The sequence below is a fragment of the Thermobia domestica genome, chromosome 10 (assembly GCF_964235325.1).
Source record: "Thermobia domestica chromosome 10, izTheDome1.hap1.1, whole genome shotgun sequence".
In the NCBI taxonomy this organism is placed as follows: Eukaryota; Metazoa; Arthropoda; class Insecta; order Zygentoma; family Lepismatidae; genus Thermobia; species Thermobia domestica.
The window spans coordinates 32,213,848-32,241,376 of NC_137463.1; the positions used below are offsets into that span (position 1 = coordinate 32,213,848).

Below are 27,529 nucleotides of genomic sequence, written 5' to 3' on the forward strand. Positions count from 1 at the left end.
CACAGCTAAGCTCTTGGTAGCGGGGCCCCCAACCCATCCACGTCGGCAATGAAGCAACGCAATGGTTGATCATCTTTTCCATCTGCATTATCACTTTGCATCGGTTCAGTTACCTACCAGGGAAGTTCTAAGATCGTATTGTCAACCCATCAAGGGCAAACTAGCCTTCTGTGAGTGTATTCCAGGAAGCAGCCAACGCAACAAACCAAGTGATCAGTCCGTATGGTTAAGTGACTATCGCATCTTTATGATAATCTTGAATTTATTGCACAGCAGTCCAAGCTCTTGTAACCTTATAGTCAATCTGAGCAATTATTTTCGTTTGCTATGTACAAAGGTGAGCATGCAACAATAAGTCCTGTAAATGGAGTAGAATCTTGTACTTTGGAGGTGTAGAGTTCCAAGTCATGAAGTTTACTTGTGCGTGTTTTGCTCAAGCGCTTCTTCAGTATCTTGGTAAAGCAACCAGTCTTAAGGGTGTGGTGATAACCCAACGTTCGTGCTATTCATATAGTTCACTCAGGTTTATAATCTTAAATCGGTGTACCATCACCGTATCATCGGGACTGCCCATTGTCATCCAGGAAGTGGATGCCCCACCATCTCCTCTCTGCCCGGGGAAAGGTCATTTGAAATGAGGATGTCTTCCCACAGTCAGACTCCAGTGCTGAATTATCCAGAGGATCAACCCGGCGATAGTGATTGGGCAATTTATCCAAGCTTCAATGTTAAGTGTGTGAGTGACGCAGTAATTCGTGTGTCTTGTGTAATCAGTGTTCTTTTGGAAATGTTTCTCACTTGTGTAGAAAGTGTATTTGAGAAAAGGATAGTATGTCATATTTATCCAATGCCTGCCATAAGGGTAAGTACCCCATGTGATAAGAGCCCGCCTTCGCAGCCGGCTAATAATTCTGCTTCGCACAGAATTTGTCTTCACTTTCAGTGATTTATCGACGTAATGTGTACATATCGCACCCTCTTGTGTATTTCCCAGTGCACTACTAAAATGTTGGTTTGCAGGTAATCAGTTGTATTTATCAGAAGTCTTAGTTACTTCAGAAGCAGTTTATGAATAAGATGAAGTGCATAGCTTATAACTATCCTTCAAGATCATTATGGTTAAGCCACGAGCACGTCTCCACCGTTTAAAGTTTGCTTGGCCACGTAGCACAAGTTGGTCAAGAGTGTTATCCTCTTTGGTTGTCATGGTTGTGTTACAGCTGATGTAACTCTTTGTAGGAGTCATACTGTTCTCGTTCTAGTTCTTTCTTCTTAATCTCTGCCTGAAGGTATCTTAGCCGCAGTAGTGTTCCACTGCAAATTGACTACATGTTTTATTTTTTTTATTAGGTATGTCCCAATGTTTATATTATTGTGGTATGTTACAATGTCAATTGGCGTGACTTGTTACAATGTTTTACAGCTATGTCTATCTAACTTGTCCACCTCCTGTCCACCTTAAATAATCTTACTCCGTCAGGATCGATTGTTCGTCTTGGCAACGTCTGCTATAAACAATCACAATATAACATGATGTTTCTCTTGAAAAGGGTTTATTAGCCTTTTTAGTAATAATTTGGTGGTGTATGATGTTTGTTTATACTCATGTCTCACTCAATTCTATGTCCACCCGACTAGTCGAGGTTACTAAAGTTAAATTGCTCGAGCTATTTTGTACTAAATAAGTACTAAATCCATGGTGAACTTATTAACATAATGTTTTGCTTGTAGTGTATATCCTGGCTGTTTTTTTTATCTTTATTATTTTTCATTTTTTTTAATTATTCAGTATAAGTCTAATTAGTCTCATGATTGTGTAGGTTTAAGAGTTACAGAAACTTTATGTTGTTTGATTTCAATCTCAATGTCAGAAAACCTAGTCATTCCATTTACACGTGTATTAATTAATCTCACATGTGAATATTTACTTAGTCAAATAAATATTACCACCCATTTAATCACAATTTTATATTTGAAAAACCAAACCTTACAGGTGTATTTTTTAATAGATGAGTTTTCCTTGTTTTATTCTCAGGTAAAGAAATCACGGCACAAGGAAAGGGCTGTTCCCTGTGCACTCGTAGAGTGTAGGATCTTGTTGGTATCGTGTTACAATTCTTGTTTATCAGTATCTTGTATATCTTGTATGTTTCTTAACTTCCGAAGATGGATACCGTCGTCTCTGAATGTTTCCTAAAAAAAAAAAGCCTTGTGGTTTTAAGTCAACTTTCATTGTAAGTGAAGTGCAAGGCACTCTTTGTTGACAATGTCGGATTGGGTTGGGGACCCGCATCATATGTCAGTGAAGTAAAAGTCAATTGAGTGTTTAGCGTCAGATAAACTATTTTTGCAGTGTATTCTTTTAATTTTAGTGCATGTGTTAAACTGTTAGTGCCGAATGAACAAGTCTAAGAGGAAAGTCGTCAGTGTGGCCATTCAGGCACTTTATTAGAGTGTACTTCCTGTAATACTTGGTACTGTAAGCAGTGTTCAGGATTAAGTGAAGAAGCTTTTGCCGAAAAGGGCAAGCCTAATGTTTCATGGGATTGTAATTTATGTTTGGTACAATCTCCCAACTTAGCAGATAATACTATTGAAATAGATGATGTAAACACCAGATCTTTGGTAAAGAAGAGTCAAAGTGGAAGTAGTAGTGAAATTGGTGTTGCTTCTAATTTTTCGGAGCTCCTAGCGCAGCTCACTCCATTAAGGTAGTTGTGACTGAAGAAGCCATACAACTAAAGTCAAAGGTGATTGAGGAAACTGCTCAGCTACGGTTGGATGTGGCCAATGAAACCTCCCAACTAAAAGTGGTTGTAACAGAAGAAACTTCTCAGCTGAGGTCAGATGTAGTTAAAGAAACTTCCCAACTAAAATCGGCTGTAACCGAAGAAGTCTCTCAAGTTAAAGCAACAGTGATTACTGAAATTTCTGAAGTTGTAGAAAAGGAAATGTCGGAGCTGAAGGACACCGTAGATCGTCACATTAAAGAGCAGGATGCTCGTATTGCAGCCTTGAGTAACCAATTGGAAAATAGCACGGCGGAATTGAATCATCAGCTGGAAGTGGTAAATGAGAATTTAGCCTCTCAAGAAGAAACCTTACTTAATTGCTTAAGGGACAATAGTATGTGTAAACGTCAATTGGAAGCTTTGTCTACCCAGGTTAAAGAAATCCATCAGACCAGCAACTCCTGTCTAGGACTACGGGACGAACTTGAAGCCTTAAAGGAGGAGGTGGACAGCCTTTCTGATCAAGACTACGATGAAGAAGTGGAAGAACAGGGCAACCAGCTCAATTCTGATGTTGTTAGTGTGGAGCGTAGACACTTCACAGACTTTGAAAGATTTTTAGGTCTTGATAATTCTAGTACTTGTGAGAGCAGTAGTCATTCTGAAATTCCAGTGGTTGTTTCCAGCCCGTTGATTGGAACTACTTCCGTAACCACTACTTCTTGTTTTCGTCCTGCCAATGTTAATCTATCCCAGGTACAGCATTTCTTTAATAATGTTAGTTGTGTTTCCACCGCTTCTTCTCATGGTATGCCGCATAGTCGTTGTGCTCATTCTCAGCCCAGTTGTGACAAGGGTTTGGATGGTTGTAGAGCTGATGGTTTTTCTGGTTACGAACGAAATAATTTATTCAATCCTTTTCTTTCTCAAAATCTTAAATCACGAAATGACTTGCCTTGTGTATCGTCAGTCAGTGTTGGTCAAGATGACTCTGCTTACCCAAGAACTTCCACCTTGGAACCAGATGTCCCTTCATTCTTATCCAATGGTTGTCCATTGTCTAGTATTAATGGTAACAATAACAATGGTCATGGTTTGAAGTCTTTACGTTTGTCAGACTTGAGTCATTTCCCTGAGTTTACAGGTAATGTGTTGGAAATTTCCCCACTTGATTTCTTGCAACAATTAGAACAGAATTTTAAGTTGTTGAATCTTGATCCCGAATACCAAGTGTTAGTTGCTATGAGAGCCATGAAAGATTCTGCTGCTTGTTGGATCTCTCAGGTCTCAGATCAAATTCATTCATATCATGACTTTAAACGTCTTTTCTTGTCCCAGTACCTAAATCCAAAGGTTTGTAGGGCTCAGTGGAGATATTTGTTGTCTACTAAGTACAACCCCAGCATTCATGGAAAAGCTTCTGAGTTTGTATGGAAACTTTCTAAAGGTCTGAGAATGCTTAAGAATAACATGTCACAAATAGAGTTAGTGGATTATCTAATCGATACATTACCCTCAGAGTATCAATTTACTTTAAGTCAAGTGGAAAATACTTCTGTTTCTGAACTCGCTGAACGCTTGATGAGACTAGAAGTACCTGACAAAACTAAGTTACTAAATAGTCCTTTAGTGTGTTTAGAGTCATTTAGTTTTAAGCGCAAAGCAGGTAATGATAACGACACTCCTAATAAGAGTAAGAAACGAAATGTGCATTTCGATGTTAACCTTGCCACTACTATGATCAATGAAAATAATAATGAACAAGGTAGTTCTGGTGCCAATTCCAATTCTGAAAATAAGGTAACCACTAAAGAGAAATGGGCTCAAGTGGGATATGTCAATGTAAAGGATTACTTAGGCAATAATCCTCCTGGTAATAATAGTAACAATGATAATAATGCTAATTTTAGGCGTAATAACAGAAGAAGGTTTGGTTTCGGTAATCGTAATAATAACAATAGTAGTAATAATTTTAGTAATAGACAAGGTAACAATGGTTTTCAAGCTAAACAGAATAATCGCAACGTCAGACGAGTTAACGTTAGAAATCGTAACATTAATAATGGTTTTACCAGAAATACCAACAATCAATCAGGAAATTCTTGTGAACAGGCTGAACCTATCTCATCTTGTTGTAATTGTAGTCATTGTCCTAACTTTAGGAACAACCATGAAAGTATGGGTGTAAATTCACAAACTGTCTCTGAGCCTTATGCTCAATGTAATGCCGCTTTAAATTAACAGGGCCGACTCCTGATTGGTCGCCTGGAGCCCGCCAAGATTGTAGTCAGCGGCCAGAAGCTATGTTATCTAACAGAACTAATGGTACTTGGTTTACTCAGTCTCCTCTTCAAGTTTTCTTTATTTTGAATGAAAATTCTCATGACAGTGTTAGTGAAAATAGTACTTTTGTAAAGTCACCTTATTTGTCAGGCCAAATAGCCGGTTTATCGTTGTCTTGCATAATTGATAGTGGGTGTGAAGCTAACCTTTTGAGTTATGATAAGTGGAAAAGAATCGTAGAAGTGTTGCCTACCGCCAAGCTAGTTCCAGCTAAGCATGTAACTTTGCAAGCTTTCGTGGGTGATAGCAAACACCGAGTTAAAGGTCAAAAGACTTTGTATCTAGAATTCTCTGGTCATGTTCTTGAGGTTTCTTTCTTCATTGTGGAAGGTATGAAATCAGACGTCCTCCTAGGAACTCCTTTCCTGAATAAATACAGCTGTGTGGTAGACTTTTCTAACCGTATTCTTACATTCAAAGATCTCGATGGTAAGCCAGCGAAGCTGAATCTGAACTCTTTATGGATAAGTTCAGTGGAACCAGAACCCTTAATACAGGAAGTGAACCAAGAAGACGATTGTTTGGTGCCAGTGAGCGAAATTCGAAATACCATTTTGTCTAGAACTGATTTAGCCGAGGATGTTAAATCCAGATTGGTAGATTTGCTAATTCATTACAGGGAGCTATTCTCCGAGCGACCTAGACCGGTAAAAATAAAGCCTCTAAAGATCGAGCTCACTGATAACGAGCCAGTGGTGTGTAAGCCGTACCCAATAGCCTACTCTATGCGAGAACCATTCAGGAAACTCCTGCAGAAATGGCTGGAATGGGGAGTGATCGAAGAACGTTTGTCACCGTATTTAAACCCTGTGCACTATGTCTACAAGGCAGATAAGCAGTCCATCAGGCCCACGCTGGATTTGAGACACCTAAATAGAAAGGTAATAACTGCTAATGTGCGCGTGGAGCCCATACAAGATATTTTGGCTCGCCTCAAAGGTTCTGTTGTGTTTTCCTGATTCGACTGTAAGGATGGATATTATTGTCTACCCTTGGAATAAGAATCCTACGAGAAGACAGCTTTCTTATTTGAAGGAAGGCAATATTGCTTTCGTTATCTAGTGATGGGACTGAAATCCGCCACGAGTTTGTTCCAGTTCGTCATGAACAGTATTTTCGACTTGTCCACAAAACATTTTGTCTCCTGTTATTTAGACGACCTTCTTTGTCGAATGGAGCGTCGTCTGCAGAGAAATTGAGCGCTACATGAGAGAAGAAAGTTCTTTTAGCATGAAGTAGTTGATGGTGCGAGGTGCGGAGATAAAAATGAAAATAATAATGGAAATATATGTTGATGTTTTAATAAATTCTGTTAAGTTCCATTGTGGATCCAAGGTCATCCAGATTACCACAAACGACACGTCGTGAACAAATTATGGGCAGATTTAAGTAAAGAACTTGGAGTGGGAGATATGTATAATTTTCTTGGTTTTCTCTTTAAAATATGAAGATCTAATTAATACACGAACCGCAACTTTTTATTCAATTTATATTTCCTCTTTGTTCCTCAAATAATGATTTTATGAATACATATAATTATTGACTAATATGTTTGAAATAGCAAAAACGGGTTTTTTACTCATGGAGAAAATTTTCTTAGAAAGTTCGTTGATTTTGCAATCTCAAATTTTATTTAGTTTATTTATTTTAAAGTGAACATAGCGGTTACCTCAGAAGCATAATAATAACAGGAGCGACATTTGCGACATTCACTCTATTTTGCACATAAAGAAAATTAATACAGTATTATTATTATTATTATTATTATTATTATTATTATTATTATTATTATTATTATTATTATTATTGCTCTGAAAACTTTAAGATATGAATTTTCAAGCAAAAATATTTCACATTGAAGGTTTGAAAGAGATATTACAACTTGATTCGCATTCACAAAACTTCTTCGGATGTAGTAGAGGCACATGAATTCGCAGTTCGCATTCGCATTCGCGTTCGCAGTCGCATTCGGATGCAATGGAGGCGCGGCCTTATGCTTGCAGTTCCGAAATATTTCATCACTGTTTCCGTTATGCATATAGGTTCTTTAGCTATTTAGGCTACTTGTTGTTTAGAAAATAAAATGGCGATTACCATGACAACGAGAAAGATGTGACGTCACAGTATTTCAGTCTATTGCGTAATTGCTGCTCGTGAAATTTTCACCAATATTGTTTCAAGCGTTTAAGTCAACAGGTTTCATTATTTATTTTGTTCAGGGGGAAGCTTGGACCACAAATTCTTTATAAGTGAGTGGGCGCGGTGGCTTAGTGGTAGAGCGTTCACCTCCGGTGCATGGGGTCCCTGGTTCGATCCCAGCTCGCGCCATCTGGACTTTGTGGTGGACAAACACGTGATCGTGGGTTTTCTCGGGGTTTTCCCGTTTCTTCCAACTTTCTTCATTACACCATTTCATTCATTTCTCATCATCACCGTTTCCTTTAGCCTAATCGGCATACCTGTGGGACGTAAAACTTAAAGATTTCATTTCATTTTTTCTTTATGAGTGAGATTAAGAGGTTAAGGAAGACTCATGCTTGATCTTGAAGGAAGTAGTAAAAAAATAAATAAATAAATAACAACTTAGGTAACAGGAATAAGAAAAACTTTGTAGTTGAAAATTATGCTGCCCACACCAAAGGAAGAATTTTATTTTCAGATGGACAATGACTCAGACATCTTCATCTTCCATTAAATAATCAAGGATCAGATCTCATGTAAAACGTTCCAAGAAAACTGGTGATTGAAAGTGTTGAGAAATAAGATGATTCATTCATTATGTGTACGGGAACACTTGGATGAAAAGATGTAACAGCTTTTACAGTCCAGCCATTCTGAGTGAGGTTTTTCTTCGGCTCTCCTCATTCATACCAGGCAATTGCCAGGATGGCATCTAACATACAGGTCCTAGTCCACTTCCTTCTTTTCCCATTCCTGTCTTCCTTCGTCACTAATTGATTCCATGCCTACTCGAATCCAGGCCTGCAACCAACCATAGAGGTTGGGGGTATGAATATGTTAGGGGGGAAAGTCATTAAAAATTATCTTACAAATAACTAAATTGTGGTTTTTGTATTAATAATAGCATTTTGTGTTAAGGTCTGGAGCGGCCACGGAAATTTTAGGGGGGCCAGGCCTGGTTGCGGGCCTGCTCGCATCAATGCGGTGATAGATAATCATGGTTCGTGAACACGCTATTAGGTTTAAAAGTATAAGATATTTATGTTTATTGAAAATTGTTTCGTTCAAGACTAATATTAGTTTGAAGATAGGGCCTATGAAGTGTTCACGAGCAGAAGAAATAAATAGTTCTAAGCATTTGGAATTGTCAAGACAGACTGAAATATTTTATCTTGTTCTTTTTGTTTAATAAGTGTAATCATATTTTTCTTTTTCTATGGAAATTAACAATTCTCTTTCTTGCTTTCTTGAATATATATATATATATATATATATATATATATATATATATATATATATATATATATATATATAGTCAATTTACAGTTGTAGTCTATATGAATTATGTCCGAGGCAACTATTTATCGTTAGTGGTTACCCATCATTCAGAGAAGAAGAAGAAAAAATACACTTTTTCTATGGATGTTGTATGAACGTTACGCCTATAGTGATCATTCGTTTTTTCTATGATTGTAACGAGAAGGTACTTACTAAATATGTTTTCACTATTATTGATCTTCATTCGTTTTTCCTTTTTAAATTGTTCTTAGGCTTACTACGGGAGAGTGGGTCCAGCAATTTATCACCTTATCTAACCAAAGTAACGTAAACTACCTAAGCTTAAGCTATACCTCAGTATGGCATTTTTTCCGAAGTTGGTCATCCGCCTAGTTCTTGGCTAAAGGCGTAATAATTGCCTCTTTTCTGTTCCAAAGTTTAATATGTAATTCACATATTGCCGAGCGAGCGTTAGCGAGTGAAGGCGGGTTAGAGCCCCGCAGGTCACGTTGTTTTGTGTCTTGCAGCTAAATGGGAAGGGAGATGTTCTAGAACAAGGTGTCCATCGGACACAAAAAAGTGATGAAATCTTCAAACGGTCATGAAAGTCACGAAATTTAGCTAGCTTTTGGGTCATGAATTTTTTAAACTGTGTAAAAGTACAGATTGGAAAATTGTGTTCTATAAAACGTGTAAATTCACCAAAAATGTCTATGGTTGGCTTTAGACGCTGCCAAATCGCAAGGAAAGTACGTTTCTATCGCATGGATGAAAATTTGCTCTTGAAAATGTTAGGAAATTTTATGATTTGGTAAAGAAAAGGTCATGAACAGGGGCGTCATTTCAGACTTTGCTGGGGGGGGGGTGGCAAGAGCACCACCGACATAAGAATTTCCCGTTTTCTACTAGTATATTATTAAACAATCGACTAAAGTATATGTATTCCTCAAACTCTTGGGGGGGGGAGGGCAATTGCCCCCTCCTGCCCTCCCTAAACGACGCCCCTGGTCATGAAATTTAATTGTGGACTTTTAGTAGATACCCGCCATGTTGGTTATGTACTTACCGTTACATTAAAAATTATAACTTTCTCCACGTTTCTTTTAACTTATTTGCTTACCACGTATTTTACAATTTACTTTTAGATTTATTAACCCCTGACTTCGGCATTTGTGTCGTATCGCCGGACCACTTTGAACACTGAAAAAAAAAAAAACTGAGTGTATTGCATTCGGTTATATTTTGTTGGATTACATTAAATTACGTTATATTACGTTACATGAGGCGTGCAGTATTACTTTAATACGGATCCATAGTATAAGTATTAGTAGTAGTAGAAGCAGGAGTAAGAGTAGTAATAGTAGTAGTAGGAACGGGTTAGAAGCCCGGCAGGGGTTGGTTGAGTTCTGTTCTCGAAATGTAATGGGCAAATTAGAGACTTGCCAGTTCTTTTCTGTACATTTTACAATTACTGGATCCGTATAGTAAAATAAGTACACCTCTCCGCGAAATAGTCCATCCGCCTCATACAGTGTCGCTAACAACATCAAAAGCAATCAACAAATGCAACCACTTTCTTAACTTTTACTATTCCACTTACCTCCCTTCTACTCATTCTTTCTCATAAACTTAAATAAATGCTGCAATTGACCCAGTAAATTTCCTAAAATTGGTCCGGTCATACGGCACTTAACCCCTTACTTTTAATAGAAGAAATGCTCATTACATTCCCATAATCCTGCCAAGCAGTGACCTTGCCCCAAGTAGTTTCCTCCGCTTGCCAAATAGTTCCACGTATAGAACCAGGGTTGGCAAAAAGCATGGTTTTTATTGAAAAACCAAAAAAACCGATTTTTTTGTTTTAAATAATTTGCTCTATGCATTTGTATCACATATAAACAGAAATAAGGTTGTTTCAATTTGGTGTTGTTATACTGGAAGGGGCCACATAAGCTTGAAGCGGAGTCCAAACCGTTTCTCGACTTACATTCGAAACAGATTGTCCTCCATTTGAACTCGAAACCGGGACTAATTGGCCACAAATGTGATACGTCTGCCGACTCGCTCACGAAGGACTCCTGATAAAAATACGTTGTACTGATCTTTACATACTTTTAATATAATTGTCAAATTGTGAAGAGTCATTTGAGAAGGACAAAAAGATAAACTGTCGCACAAGTGAAACCATTATACAGAGTTACGTATAGATAATTTCAAAATTTTGCAGAGTACAGAAGAAGTAATTAAGTCCAAGTTAGTTCACTGGACTTTTATTAGTCCATGTTAAAGAAATACGACATATGTTTTTTTTTTTAATCAAATCAACCAATGAGGGCTAAGGTTCCGCTGTTAAACTTCAGCGATTGGAGGAACATGAAACATAGTTTAAGAATAATCAATCAAATTTAAAAAAACATTTTTCTGTCACATTTCTTGCATTAAGTAATTGTGTAACGCGTCCTGAATTGTTATTACCATGGCAACAACTACTTATGTACAGATTGATAATATGAGTGCAAATTGATGTGCATTTGCTATCTTATTATGCAGCTATGTAAATTCATTCGCAGTATCTTAGGAGTTGTTTCTGAGTGAAGGAGATTCATTCATGCCTGCAGATTCACGTTATGAAGACTTCCCCTTACGGTATGGCATTAGGGTTGCCAACTGTCCGTTTTTTCACCAGCGTGGCCGGAAATATTCATTAAAGCAGGTGACCGGTAAAACTTCATATCAGCCTCTTTATTAAAGTTTTTTTTTTTTTTTTTAATTTGTATCTAGTTCAAAACAATTTCATCTAGTTCGAAGTATAGATTTAAAAAGTAACTTTCATTCTGTAAATCTTAAACTGTCACCTTTCACCATCTATCAACGATTAATACATTTTGTTCATCTGTGTAGATAATTTTAAAGAGATGACAGAGACTGTATCAGGTAAAATTTGAAATTTACTTGTAAGGAATGTTATACATTTATTGAAAGTGTAAAAGGACTTCTTAAAGCAATTTCCTGTAGTTGAAGTATAAGTTTAAAGAATACATTTCATTTTCCAGATCCAGAATTTTAACGTAAAGATTAGTATACTTTTGTTCATCTGTTTCGATAATTTTAAAGAAGTGGCAGTTACTGGTAAATATAATAAAATGATTAATGCTGATTTCAGTTTCTCATTTATAGCACAATATATCTATTAAGCTCATTAGTGAATGTACTAAAGATATGCAGAATACAGGTGCTAATGCACTTTTGTTCACGATAGTACGTTTCCTTCCCATGGATGGGTCCGCAGCGATGTAATTACGCTAGTTATCGCGCAGGCAAGACCTCACTTTAGCGCCTCCCCTCCTGACCAAAGAAACCACAACGCTCCCTCAAATATTTGCCCAATTTTGCGCGCTCCCAGTCCGGCGCCCGGTTTCTCCTCTAGTTACGTCACTGTGGGTCTGAACAAAGATACTTCACACTCAGATACGGAATCTTGATACGGATGTCGGTTTATTTCTTTTTCTTTTTTTTTCATTATTTTCCAGAGTTGGCAACCCTATATGGCATTTAAATTCTCCCCCAATTCGTTTCATGTCTCCAGAACCGAGTATCTTGTTTTTGTCTAACTTTTGATAAAAGTACAGTAGAAAATATGCTGGGCTTCTAACCTCCTTCGCTCGCACAGCTGTGTTTTGTGGAGTAAGTTACACTGGTGATCTTATATGTAGAAGATTGAGGGACAAACTAAATGCTACCCATGCTTTTGAACGTATACCATAAAAATAACTGTGGAAAGACAGAAACCAACTTCAGGGTTCCTACTCGTCCTGGAAAATGCATTTTTATCCTTGGAGTTTACAGAATTATTGAATGTCAGATTTTCATACTTATAATGAAGATTTTAATCGATTGATATTTTTGTTTGCTATTTATTCTTGTTTTTGTGCTGAATAAATCCTACATGTGTAGGTGGTTGGTGGGCTTTCTTTCTCCCAACAGGGTGGTTGGTTGGGAGAACTTTCTTCTTTCATCCACTAGTCTGACAACCCATTCTTGGATGCTATGTCTTCACAAGCATTATCCTCCAGAAACTGTGCTTTGTTCCAGTGTCAGTCCTCCATAATCAGTCTATTCTCAAACACTACTTACTCTTCAGTGAAATTTCATATTACTGCTATTGTGACAATGCCACATCTAGGTAAAACTCAATTCCTTACTATGCTAAAGAAACTTTAGGCTTTCCTGAATTGTGTAAGTTGTTTCACTTAGGACTTCATTAGAAGGTAGTGAATTCTCTAATATTTATTTCTATGTTGGACCGCGCTCGGGGTCCCTGGTTCGATCCCAGCTCGCGCCGTGTGGACTTTGTGGTGGACAAACACCGTGCCCGTGGGTTTTCTCGGGGTTCCCCCGTTTCCTCCCACTTTCTTCATTCCACCATTTCACTCATTTCTCATTATCACCGTCTCCTTTAGCCTAACCGGCATAAGCGTGGGACGTTTAATTTAAAGATTTCATTTTTCTATGTTGGACCGTGAGAGGCTGGATTGTTTTTACACAAAACTGTTGGAGGTTCGGAAGAATTTAAAGATTTGTTGTTAATCATAAATAAGATTCTGGTTTTGTCTCAATGATAGTCTGCTGTCGAATGAGGCTGCAGCATAAATAAAGATCTGCTTGTTGAAAATATGAAGCAGAAATCATTGGTCGGTTTGAGATTGGTGTATGATAACATTTCCAATAAAGACTTTACTTAAATTAACATCACGAAAGAAATGCTGCATCATGCCTTCCATGCAAGGCAGCGCTATATGGCAAAGCTGGAGAAAATAAGGACTGTTGAAAGAGAAAGTCAAGTGCAGAGCAAGAGGAAAGATATATGAAAATGTACAGCAGCTGCAGAGAAAGAAAAGGAAATTTGATGGAAACAAGTGAAGCTTTGAAGACTGAAGCATACCAGCTTGCACACGAAGCAGAGCAGATATCTTGCTTTACTTTATTGACAAAGTCAAATGCTATCCGTAGAGCAGCTTCGCTAAAGAAGAAAGAGATTATGTCTATAGACGAGGAAATCACATAACTCCATACTCAGTTGAAAAACTTGTAATATAATTCCTTTTTTTACCCTAATTATATCTGTCACACTCTCACGCAATGAAGATGCCGAGTACGAAAAGCTGGTTTTTGTTTGTAAATTTGTTCGGTGCACAATTAAAATGTCATGTAGAAAGAATGAAAATACATGTGCTGGATGTGGGTGGATCGGGTGCCTTTAAGGGAAGCCACCAAAATAGCAGCACATTACGTTTCGCTTTGTGTATTTAATTATTGTGTATTAATACTGTACTTGCATTAATATTCACTGCATAAGCTACTGTACTTTTCATTTCACTGTTGTGAATTTTGAACCTACACTTGCAATCCTGTTATACCTTCCTGTGTCGAAGTCCTGGAAAATTGGTGATTTGTCCTGGAAATTTTTTGGGGAAAGAGTGACAACCAGGGTTGGCTGGTTTAAACCAGCTGTTTTTATTTAAAAAAAAAAAAAAAAAAAAAAAGTAGTTTAAACCCAAAAAGCGAAAAATGTTCGTAAAAGTGTAACTAGGCCTATTCTTAAAATCTTGATGAACACATATTTGTGGGTTATCACGTTTCACTCCCATATATTATTAGTACTACAGTATATTCAGACCTAAATTCCCCACAAACGCAACTTTTTTTTTTTTTTTTTTTTAATGTAACTTTATGGATGTTTCTTTTGTAATTTTTTTAATAGTTTGTTATATTGTTATACAACCAAAGGAAAATTCTAAACATTGTTTCGTTTTAATAATGTTTACTATTGATAAAATACATCGAAATGCCGTACTTTTTTGGGGAGCGGGGTCATACAAACCCCACTGGAGGCAATTATTCAAATAACAATAATCTTTGGTGACTTTTTTTTGTATAAATGGGTCAGAGCCAAAGTGGATTCAAATAATTCGTATCTTTATTCACTTTTCTTATTGATATGCAAAGCAAGTCGTTATATTTCTTTAACTTGGACTAATAAAAGTCGTAGTGAACTAATTTGGCCGTAATTAGTTCTATACTCTGAAGTATTTTCAAATTGCCCATATGTAATTCTGTATAATGGTTCCACTTGTGCAATTGTTTATCTTTTTGTCCTTCTGTCCTAATGACTCTTGATGATTATATTAACAAATATGTAAAGATTAGTCAATGTATTTTTATCAGGAGTCCGTGAGTGAGTCGGCAGACGTATCGCATTTGTGGCCAATTAGTCCCGGTTTCGAGTTCAAATGGAGGACAATTTCTCTTGAAGCCGAGAAGCGGTTTGGATTCCGCTTTAAACTTATGTTACCCCTTCCAGCATAACCCGGTTGTTGCATACTAACACCAAGGCGAAACAAGCTTTTTTGTGCATATGTGATATAAATACGTAGAGCAAATTATTTAAACCAAAAAAACCTGGTTTCTTGGTTTTTTCAATAAAAACCATGGTTTTTGGCAACCCTGCCTATAACTTGTGCTAGATGGTCTTAAAGCAAAATTGCTATCAAAGTGAGTCGGCAGATATGCAACAGGAAAGCCCTAGCGGGGATTCGTCCCTGAGGAGCAGGTGGATCAGTGAAGGAGAGTATGTGCAAAGACAATTGCTATTGCGTAAGTTAGAACACTTGTAATGGTTTCACAGTTGTCTATACTTGTAAACAGTAAATATACTTTTCTTAAATCCTAGGAAATAGTCCGCCGGTAGAAAGTTGTATGTTACACAGTTGTCTGATATACACTTATTTATTTTCACCTAGCTTTTGTAATGCTTTCACACTTGTAACAATTTGTAAACATGAAATACCGGTACTGGTTTCCTGCAGTGTGAAAAATTTCTCCGCGACTGGACTTTAATATCTTTGGCAATCTTCTTTCATATGTATTCAATCATTTTAGCCGTAAAATTACCATTTTATGATTGACTATTCTTAATCACTACCTCAATTTCATTTTCGTACTTTATTTGTAATTGTATTTCGCAATTATTTGTTAATTTCTTTTTTTCTATACTTGATATAGTATAAAAGCATATAAGTTAGAGGACGTGCAGCGGTGATTCCTCCACGGAACAATAAGAACAGGCTGTTTTCTCATTTTTGTGTCTCTAAATAAGATTTAAATTATTCTAGAAGGGCCGCGGTGGCTCAGTGGTAGAGCCTTCACCTCTGGTGCTTGGGGTCCCGGGTTCGATCCCAGCCCCGCCAAGTGAACTTTCTGGTGGACAAACACCGTGTGCGTGGGTTTTCTCGGGGTTCTCCCGTTTCCTCCCACTTTCTCCATTCCACCATTTCACTCATTTCTCATTATCACCGTCTCCTTTAGCCTAACCGGCATAATCGTGGGACGTTAAACTTAAAGATTTCATTTCAATTTTCTTTTAATTATTCTGAAACCTACATTTTCTAAAGGAAAAACAGTCCATTCACTGCATTTCTGCAAACTCCATGTCTTATCTGGAAGAGCAGCGCCGTTCAGGTTGATTGCGGTGGTAGTGGTATTTTCTTCCGAACGAAGCCAAACACGCACGAACATAGCTACAAAGCAAGGTGGAAAAAAATCATGATTTTTTTTTTTTTTTTTTTTTAAATCAATTTTGATGATTCTTTTGATTTAAATCAAATCTTTCTCCTCGTATAATACAAGTTGCGAACTGGAGAAAAAGCATTACGAATTAGTATTAAATGCCAATTATGCCATTTAAGTGAAAGTATTGGGGTTGAATTTTTAATTAATCCCTAATCGTTAACTTATATCAATCCCAAACAATATATCTTAATTTTAAATTATGGCTTTTTTTTTTTTTTTTTTGTGTGTGTGTGTGTGTGGTAAATTATAGACTTTCAGTCAAGCATCATCCCTATTTATCCTAGGATCATGGTTCATACCTCATTCCCTTCAGAATAGAACAGCTTTTAAAACGGTTACATTCACAATTTCTCTCATGTCCCTGAAGCGGAAAATTTTGAGAGAAGTCGGGATTTTTTTTCAAATTTTGATCCCCTCTGGTCTCCCCCGTGTTAACGCACAGATCTCAAAATCAATACTAAGGGTGTACTAAATGTGTGTACAAAATTTCAATCTTCTATCTTGAATAGTAAGGGTGGGAAAAATATTTAACAATAAGCTAAGAACATCCCCACAATACCCCAGATGTAATATAAAAATTTCCTCAGACATCCCTATTTATCCTAAAATGATTTGTGCATTAATTATTCTCTTCAGAATAAAACAGAGTTTCAAACGGTACCATTCAAATGTCTCCATTGTGTAGGCTATCTGGGGCTGGAAAATCACGAAGAAAAGGGATTTTCTGTTAAGAAATATCCCCTTTTTTACTTTTTACCCCTCTGTACCGCCCCTGTTTAAGGGCAAAAAATCTGAAACACATCTAAAAAAATACTAAGGGATGCAGTGAATGAGTGTCCAAAATTTCAGACTTCTAGATGCGAAGGTAAGCCCGCGAAAAATAATATCCCCAAATACCCCAGATTCCCGTATAAAACAGGATCTCAGGTAACAGTTTCCTGAGACATCCCTATTTATCCTAAGATCATGATTCGTACATCAGAATAGAATAGAATTCTCTTCGGAATAGAACAGCCTTTCAGATGGTACCATTCATATGTCTCCATCTTAGGCGGGAAAATCACAAAGAAAACTACTTTTTGTTAAAAATATCCACTTTTTTAAAAAACATTTTTGCTCCTCTGGACCCTCCTGTTTTCACGCAGAGATCTGAAATCATCTGAAAAATACTCAGGGTGCACTGAACGAGTATGCAGAATTTCAGTCTTCTGAATGCTAAATGCAGGCCCGCCAACAAATAAAAATAGGCACAACAATTTTTTTTTTTTTTTAATTTATGACGTTCTCACATCCTATGTCTCGTTGCAGGGATGCGTGAAAGCATATGTAACGTGCTCTACAATGCCTTCAGTCCTGAAAAAACGAAGTAAAAAGCTTTATTGGTACTTTTTAATCGAATAATGAATATTTTATCCTATACATTGTTCAGCGTAAGCTCTAAACTCCGATAAACAAAATATTTGTGTCCTTCCGCTTGTCACAAATGCTATTGGCTAGTGATGTATCACTGCCACTCCCCACGGGGAAGAGCAAATTATACACGTGCATTTTGACAATGTCTCGTGTTGTCCAGATACTTACAGCAGCAGCAGAAAAGAAACTCGAAAGATTAAAAAAAAAAAAAAAGTATTTGAAATTCGCTCGTAAACAATTGGGTTTAGTGAGTAAAGGTTTGCCTTGTTGGTGTTTCACCACAACACTCGCGGAACTGGGATTCATGCCAGTCATCTTTCAGACTTTAAAAGCAAAACACCCGTCCACAGTTGAGTTGGCGCCATAATTACTGCGCATGCTTAGTGTTTATTGTTTCATTAGCCACACTCGATTGCAGTATTATTAGATAATCCGTATTATATTTTTGTCATTTATAAAAATATGGCAGTTTTATATGAAGCTTCATAGTAAAAGTAATAATGCAATCACATGAACTATTTTGCGGAGGAGTACAAGCGTCGGTAGGACAACAGCAAATCAGCGAGATTTAGTTTCACGCGGCTTTGTTTATCGTAGTTTAGAGCTTACGCCGAATAATGTATAGGTGATATAATTTAAAAGGTTAAGCGTTAAGAAAAAAGTACAGCAACGCTTATCAAAGTGACCCTTTTTTCCACAAAAGTTACTGATATTTGGCAGGGGCATATTTTTAAGGAAATTGTAACTAGCTTGCGGCACGAAATGCATAAATTTTGCCTAAAGTTATAAAATCTAAAAAAGATTTCGGAGAGGAGATAGGACACTTCTAAATATGCCCTATCTGGGAACAAATATATAGACGCGCACACAAAAGAATCTTCGTCTTAAATGTCGATGGTGATTTTCCCGTTGGAATAGTTAACGATTTACAATATAAATCCTATGTTACGGAAAGGAAAACAGGATTGTCCTGTTACCGTTCAAAACGGGATTTTCCTTAATCATCCTCTGCATGACACTTGTTTTCATACTATTGCTGTACATACTGTACAATTGAATTTCATTGTATGATGATTATCATCTTCCATAATCGAAATAACAGGACAGAAACGAGACTTTACTTATTTTCACTTTAAATTATTTCGGAATTTGATTTAAATAAACGATTTTTATTTAAAAAATCAAGTGATTTAAATCAGACTGATTTAAATCAGTCCACCCTGCTACAAAGCAGAGGAAGGTGTGCGCTTGGCTCATTCCCCCCAATGTATTGGGCATAGTGGAATTTGGCACACCATACAGTTCAGTTTGTTAGTGTAATTTTAAGTTGGTAAGGAATAAAGGAATTTGTTCATCCTTTTGTATGACGTTGTATGTTATATTATATCGCTTTTTAAACAAAAATCGGCGAGGTTTAGGTCTCCACTCTGTGCACATAAGACTACAACGGGTAGATGAGTGGTAGATATTTAGGTTCACACATTCGGAAATTTCGTCTTGCACAGAAATGAAGCAACCAGTGTACGATAAATCAAGCGAATTTTGTCCTTGTGGTTCACTGAATTTTATGATAATAACAGTTATTTTAAATGGCGGGCCTACCCTTCACCCTACAGAATTTAAAGCGAAAATAAAATTTTACACTAGGCATTTTCTAAATAGTCATCATAAATCTAAGAAACGGTTAACTGGGTGTTCATCACCTGATAAATTGCCATATTAGTCATGTTTATTTTGTTACTGGAAGGGTGTTTAGAATGTGTCAGAAATCAGTTATCAGTTTTTATTGTAAATATTTATTTATTTATTGAACAAATTCCCAGATACAGCATAATTGTGCCATTTTACACAGGGAAATGTCAACAAGCGGGAAAAAAAGAAAAAAATTAAAAAAATAAACAACAACAATAACATTAATAGTATTAACAAAGAGTGCACAAGTAATATTATTTAGCCAGCGCGCGTTTTATTGCTCTTTCAAACACCGGGTAGCTCGAAAAAATGTCCACCTCACTTGTTAGATTATTATAATAGTTGGGTACTCGGTGAAAAAGAGACCTCTGTATAATTGTCAACCTAGGGCGTGCAAGATGGAATAGGTGGGTATTCCGGGTTTTGCGGGAAGGGACATGTAAGGATAGTTGTTGAATTAGGATTTCTGATCTTAGGTCCCCATTTACAACGTTATGAAGAAACTTCAAATCAGAGTTATTTCTGCGTACTTCCGGCGTCTGGATATTAAGATATCGCAAAATTTCCTCCGTAGGTAATATTCGAAGTGCGGGAACACGAAAACATACTATTGCAATAAAGAAATTGAGAACAGACTCAAGTCTAGATAGATGTGTAGGTGCGGCCATGGCCCATATGGGAGAGCAGTATTCGATCTTGGGTGCTATTAGAGTTTTATAGAATGTTGTTAATGATGCCACAGTACGTAGTTCAATCAAAATAGTAGGTGTTTTGATTGGTCCCAAATCCATCTCCATCCATCCAAGTTCTCTGTAAAGACAACTGGGATACAAGTATTGACGGTCAAGTCGGTTATCAACATTGCTATGAGAGAGTTAAAAATAGTGTTCATGAAATATAGAAAAAAGAGAATGTTTGGTTAGGTTTTCTTCAGGAAACCAGAATGACAGAGGTTTTCTTTAGGAAAGCAGGGATTGGAACATAGAAGACATAGAATAGCAAGCCAATGAGCAAGAGCAGTTTGATTGAACTGCTGAATTTGTTTCTAAGATATGATTAGAAAGTTGGAAACCATTTGTTGAACTCAACTACGATTGCTAGCACTTTCAATAGAGTGAGTTAAGCAGCTGTGTAGCTGAGAAAACGCTTAATAAAATAAGGCATGACATATTCAGTTCTCTGTTTGTTGCAATATTAGTTCCCAAAATAACTACAAATGTAAAAGTGGTGTCCATGATTCACAGATACTGGAGATCGATAACCTGCAGTATTGGCCGAGCATTTAGAGTATAAAAATGAAGTAAAGTCTTTAATGCCTTACAAATATATAATTTAGGCTAAAGAAGGCAGATGATTATGAAAGAATACGTGAAATGATAATGTGGAAGAAAATGGTAGAATCTTGAGAAAACTCATGAGCATGACGTTTCCCATGTTAAACGCATGCTAATATTACGTGTTTAACAATGCCCTAAAAATACCACCTAGTTCTGATTGATCCGTAGTTTACGCACTTTTCTCCCTTTACGCGCATACCCACCATCGCTAACGCGTGTTACCCTGCAAGAGCTCGGGGCGTCCAGTTTTGCCCTTTCCTGGATCAGAATAGATGCAAGATTAACTTGTAGTAATCACTTAGCTTGTTGTGTGTGTGTTTCGCAGTTGTTTTTTTCTTTATATGTATACATACACTTCGCCTGCTTCTACAGGCTCCTTCTGCATTTACGTTCTAGTCTCGCCTTTTCCTAAAGTGGAATAAATGCAAAGTGATCTTGTAGTCACCACACAGCACAAGTTACTGCGTGTTTTCCCCCCACTTGCGTCCTTTACTGTAATACCCATCATCCCTAACTCTGGTAAGAATAATAGTTTTTATGACAGGTATATTATAAATGTCGACGAACTTCGTTGGCAGGGTCCCAGAAAATAACGGTATAGATCGTATTAGGATATTATTTACTTGAAGAAATACAACAGTGAAGTGTTGTAACGATGTGATTTCGTTATCTTAATCTGTACGAGATTACCAATATATAGGGTGTTTCAAAACAACACTGACAACGTTTGGGAGATGATTCCTGACACCAAGATAAGACAAAAAGTATAGATCAACCTGGGTGCACAAATGCTTCCTTTCGGAGTTATAGGCTGACGAAAACAAAAAAATGAACTTTAAAGATCCATAGCTCCAAAACTATGGGACCTACCGTAGTCAGGTCAAGACTTCACATAGGAACTAATATGTGCGCTGTCCAAAAATACATGTTTCAGAATCCTAAGGTACCCACATAACAATTTTTATAGAGAGTTTGGCTTCGGGCATATCATTTGAAGTATTCACCAACTACCTCTATAAAACTTGTTGCGGAAGTACCTCAGGATTCTGAAACATGTATTTTTGGAAAGTACACATATTAGTTTCAAAGTGAAGTCTTAACCCGACTACGGTAGGTCCTATTGTTTTGGAGATATAGACCTTTAAAGTTCATTTTTTCATGTTTTCGGCAGGCTATAACTCCGAAAGGAAGCATTTGAGCACCGTGATTGATCTATACTTTTTGTCTTATCTTGGTGTCAGGAATCACCTCCCAAACGTTGTCGAGTGTTGTTTTGAAACACCCTATATAACTACTTGTGATACATCTCAAACAATTCCAAACACTTCTTCTAATTTTTCGCATAAGTTAGACCTTCAGCCATATATATATATAATCTTCCATCAAAGAATGGAAGGGGTAGAGGGGTTCAGAACAATATCTGCTCTAAACTTATCTGGAATATTATCTCATTTTAGTTACAGTATACTGAGAGAAAGTTATTGATCTAATATTTTGTCAGAATATATATATATTGTTGTCTGTTCGTTTCGTTGAAATAACACAATAAGTCATTTTCCGTTGAGGAGCCGGCATATGCCTTCCTTCTGGAACTGCCACTGGTAAAAACTCAGCAGCAAACGTGAGTGAAATATAGGGTAGAAAATAAAACGACTACGCAAGAAACTGGTAAAATCTTTATTTATAGTAACTTTTCTTTATTAACAGGCTTAATCTACTACCAGATTAGTAAGCATGTGTCAGCTGTCAGTTACAGCAATGATATCAATATTCGTGTCAACCGCATCACAAAACAAACGAAAATGAAATGAAATCTTTAAGTTTTACGTCCCACATTTATGCCGGTTAGGCTAAAGGAGACGGTGATGATGAGAGATGAGTGAAATGGTGGAATGAAGAAAGTGGGAGGAAACGGGAGAACCCCGAGAAAACCCACGAGCACGGTGTTTGTCCACTACAAAGTTCACTTGGCGGGGTCTGGGATCGAACCCGGGACCCTAAGCACCAGAGGTGAACGTTCTACCACTGAGCCACCGCGCACAAAACAAACGAACCTTAAATAAGATTCTTATAATAAAATATACATAAAGCTATGCTTCGCTTCCCTTCCTTGTTCAGTCGTGCAAGGAAAGAAAGGTTTCGATGGTCTTCTATTAAATGCGGGATTCTTGGAAGAACAGCTACTGTCTTTTTATTTTTATTTTGGTAAATAGTATTTTGTAAAACGTAGAAAATAGAACCAGATATTAAAGGAACCGTAACCTTATTTTTTTTTCTTCTTTCTTACAGGAGTAGTGATTGGTATCATGTTATAATTAAGGAAGGTATTTTAAGTCAAGCTTATCAATATGGAAAAGAAACGCAGGAAACCTTGGAAGAAAAATCTGTATGAAAATGCTGATTACCCGGACAATTATACGGACAAATCGTTTCTCTACGAATTGAAGAAGAATTTGAACGTGAAGGAAGTGTCGCTTTCGGAAGCATTGCTTGGTGCTGGATTAGTGACGCAAGAGATGTGTGTCGTCGTACTCTTCGTTCTTGTGTTCGTATATTTATACAATGACTGGATAGATCCAACGAGTGTTTTCATTGGTACCAGCGCTGGAACTGTAATTGGATACACTACTTATTGCCTAAAATTCCTTAATAACAAGTTCCGAGTAGCTTTACCAAAAGATGTGAGAACGGTTGTGATATTTCTTGCTTTTGGGTACGTGTTGTCGCCCATCTTGAAAACTTTAACCGATACCATCAGCACAGATACTATCTACGCAATGACAGCCTTTATGATGTTGATTCATTTAGTGTTTTTTGATTATGGTGTTTCTGCCGCCATTGTTTCGAGTTCTTTATCTTTAAATGCCGCTATTTTTGGATCTGTGTGCTTAGCATCTCGCCTATCTTCCTCTTTTCACGCGTTTGTTGTTCTAACAGTAGCCATGGAGTGTTTTGTGTTGGCGCCGCTTTTAATGAGTAAGATAAGCGGATCTTTTTCTCTTCTTATATTGCTAATCGGAACTACGACATGCTTACTGTGTACAGTGTCGAGTACATTGACAGTCTTGTTCGTATGTGATGTCTTATTTATTAATATTTTATGTCCCGTGTGGTTTCTACGGTGGCACCGCCATAAAGATAACATATACGGACCGTGGGATGAGGCTATTGTACCTGATACTGAATTGTAATTAAAAAAAAAATATTCAAAACTTTTATTATTGTGCGTTATGTCCTGTCCCCATACGTTGAACATAGGGAAAATATTTCAAAACAATACCAGGTATTCGTAAAATAACGGTAGCGCTTCATGAGTGAGTAAATCCGGGTGTAAGGAAAGCAGTACAATTGCTACTTTATGATGCTTATTCAAGATCTATAAAAATTACTTATCCCAGAAGCACAGAGAGTTATCTAGTGTTTACGTTTCAGCAAAGGATTTGTCGCCTCCGTCATCACAAATTCTTTCAGATAATTAATGTCTGTGAAACTACGTCCTGTATCATCTTCTGAATACAATTCTAGTAGTTTTTCCTTAATTTATAAAATTACTCTTGTACACCTTATTCCAAAAAGAATGAGCGCATTGATTATGGATATTTTGAGCTGAAAAAATTTCGAAGTCCAACTTCGGTATCTTCGGAAACAGTAAACCAAAGATGCCCGGTTCGAGCCCCAATTCAGTTATATTTCTTCAGAAGGCGCTCCGCAGGAGTATTCATGTTAGCTCAGTGGTAAAGCATGGGATTTCTAATTGTAAGACCATGAGTTCGAGTCCCGTTTGGGTCAGTTTTTGGTATTTAATGATACATTTCTCAGTGCATAAATAATTACATTAAAATAAATCAGTTATATATATATATATTTCATACAGTCATTTCAAGACATAAATAATTACTGTTTATAAAATATAGTACCTGAGATGTGGTGGGTTTGAATGAACGTCGGTATATTATACCTAGGTATGTGAATGTTAAATACAAAATAAGTAAAACATATAATGGCAAAACGTAAGTGTTCGTTGCGTATTTGTCTGCAGCAGTAAGTATGCCCGAAATTTTTACTTGGGCGGAGGGTGTACAAAGTAAAAGGGGGGTGCTCTCAGAATAGTGATATACATTTTTAAACAAAGAAAACAGTATATTTTGTTACGCAACTATTAGCAAGAGTAACTGGTTCCATCTCCCTCCCCTCCCTCGCAGCTTTCATTTATGGAGCTCAATCTGTTAAAAAAAATGTAATAGATTAATTTCTGCACACTGGGTCATTAAAATAAAATTTCATATTAACACGAATATGAAACTAAGTTTAAAACTTTCATATTGATACAAAGAGAAAACCAAGTTCAAATCCGTAATTAAAAAAAAAAAAAAAGTTTTATCGATACACCCTATTGTACAGCCTATTATATTTATGTACCAACTAAATGTAATTATTATAAGTTTTGCTGTATATTATTCTGAGGAGAATGGGTTAGTAAAGAAATGATTCGGAATTAAAATACTAAATAATAGTGTAATTCAAAATACTTTGAGGGAAAGTGCTTCCAGGGTGCGAAATAATGACAAGGAAGTGGGGGGGAGAAAGAAGAACAAATACTACTACTACTACTACTACTACTACTACTACTAATAATAATAATAATAATAATAATAATAATAATAATATCAGCTCTTCGCAATGCTAGGTTCAATATAGAAAGTTCATACATTTCTTATTATTATTAAACTAAGTAATACAGTGAAACATCTCAAAACCAACATAGGTGGAACACGATTATTTGGCTGGTTCCAGTGAATAACCGGCTAAGTCGACTTTTTTGAAAATTGAGATTTTACAGATATAAGCTTCTTTTGGTGAGTTCTACATTGTGTAGAAGCGGCTAAGGCAAATTCATAAAATTGAGGAAGTTACAGCATTTTGTTATGTCAAAATTAGCATTGTAACTGTTGTAAAATTTAACATTAAATTGCTTTCCTGTAAAATTTACTTTTCTCGACTTAGTCGTTTATTCACTGGTCCGTAAATGAGAGGTGACCCTAAAAGGAAGGGTTTTCTCTCATAATACCACACCACATATATTTATGGCATGGAAGAATAAGAAAGTTTGTCCTCTTATGAAGGTGTCCACTATTGAGAGATGTCCGTTAAGAGAGGTTTCACTGTATTAAGAATTCACCACCACTATTTTACCCAGTAATTACCTATAAATTCATTACATACGAATTATTGTAATTATTTTGCAAAATTCTGCCATTATTTCAACTTATTCACCCCCAGCAAGTTTTAGTGGGTGATTTTTTTTTTTTCAAAATATTAATTGGGAAAAAAAATCCCTCGTCCCATGCTGAAATCATATTCGTTTGGTAATTAATACTGTACATAGTTGCAATTTCATTATTTTAATATTCTAACCCTGTTGTTAATTGTTGTAATATTATTTGATCTCTCAATCTCCGCTCCTGCCCCTTCCTGGCTACGTTATTGGCTCCGAATATCTTTCATAAGAAAATTATTTATTGGTTTAATTGTTTTCCAGAAATCCAGTTTTTCAATTTACAAATATTTTGTACCTTACTGTTTTGTATTTTTAAATGTAATTTTAAAAATCCACTCAATGAATTTACATGAATAAAAATACAAAAAAATAAATAAATAAAATAAAATAAAAAAATAAGCTAACGACAAATGCGTTCCTGAATAACACTAGACTCACAAGTCAGTCTAAAATCTATATATATATAAAATTGAAGATCATTATGTTTGTGACTCTAAATCTCCTAAACCGCCCGATCGATCTCGATCAAATTTGTAACATTGATGAGGTTCGAGGCTGGGCTGGTTTTAGGCTATTTACTTTGATGGTAGAATAGAGGGATGGGTAGGGAGTATAAAATAATAAATAAAACTTAACTCCTGAACCACTCAACCAATTTTGATCAAATTTTCAACATAGATGAGGTTCAGGCGTGGGATCATTTTTATGATTTAAATTTGACGGAACAACGTAGGGGAGGAGAAGGAGGGGAATTTATATAAATTGATTTTTATATGAGACTGAAAGTGACTATTTTTGTAACTTAATATCTCTTGAACTATCCGACCGATCTCAATCAAATTCTCAAGATACGTGAGGTTTGGATCCGGAAACATTTTTGTAATTTCGCTTTAACGGTAGATCCGAGGGGAGGGGGACGTATAAATAAAAACTAATAAAACCTAATAACTTTTGAACCATCCAACCAATCTCAAATTTTCAAACATATATGAGGGTTGGGCCTTGGATGTTTTTTTATCGTTTCACTTTGACGAGCCATCGTAGGGGAGGGGGAGATATATATGTAAAAAAAAAAAAAATGACTGCCTTTGTGACTTCATCACTCTTGAACCACCCAACTAATCTCAATCAAATTTTCAACATACATGAGTTTAGGGTCAGGAACTACTTTAGGCTATTTACTTTGACGATGAAACGTACGGGAGGGGGCGGGGGAGAGAAATTTAAAAATTATCAGAAATGACCGATATTTGTTGAATCCAGTTTTCGGGGTCGATGAGAGAAACAGTGACATTTCTGATGCTGTTTTAACCCAAGTTCAGCCCTGATTGTTGGGGAGGGGATAAACATTTAAAAATGATCGGAAATAACTAATATTAATGTTGAATTCATAGTTTTAGGAGTAGCTGAGATTAACAGTGACAATTCTGATGCCGTGTGCCGCAGCTCGAAGGAGGAGCTATATATAATCATGATCAAAAATGGCCGATATTAGTGTCTAATCCATAGTTTTCGGGATCATTCAGATGAACACTGACATTTCCGACCCGGTTTAAATCCAAAATCTGCCCCGCCACTTGGGAGAGAGGAAGAAAGAGTATATAAAAATGATCGAAAATGGCCACTATCAGTGTCGAATTCATAGT

At 36.6% G+C, this 27,529-nt stretch overlaps 1 protein-coding gene across 1 annotated transcript; it reads left to right on the forward strand.

Moving 5' to 3' along the window:
• The first annotated feature begins 8,640 nt into the window (after positions 1-8,640).
• On the forward strand, positions 8,641-27,079 carry PIG-C (phosphatidylinositol glycan anchor biosynthesis class C). The gene is made up of 2 exons (XM_081727945.1): positions 8,641-8,739; positions 22,895-27,079. Exon 2 carries the CDS (start codon positions 22,954-22,956, stop codon positions 23,794-23,796), a length of 843 nt encoding a protein of 280 aa, XP_081584071.1. The 5' UTR covers positions 8,641-8,739; positions 22,895-22,953; the 3' UTR covers positions 23,797-27,079.
• Positions 27,080-27,529: the final 450 nt, after the last annotated feature.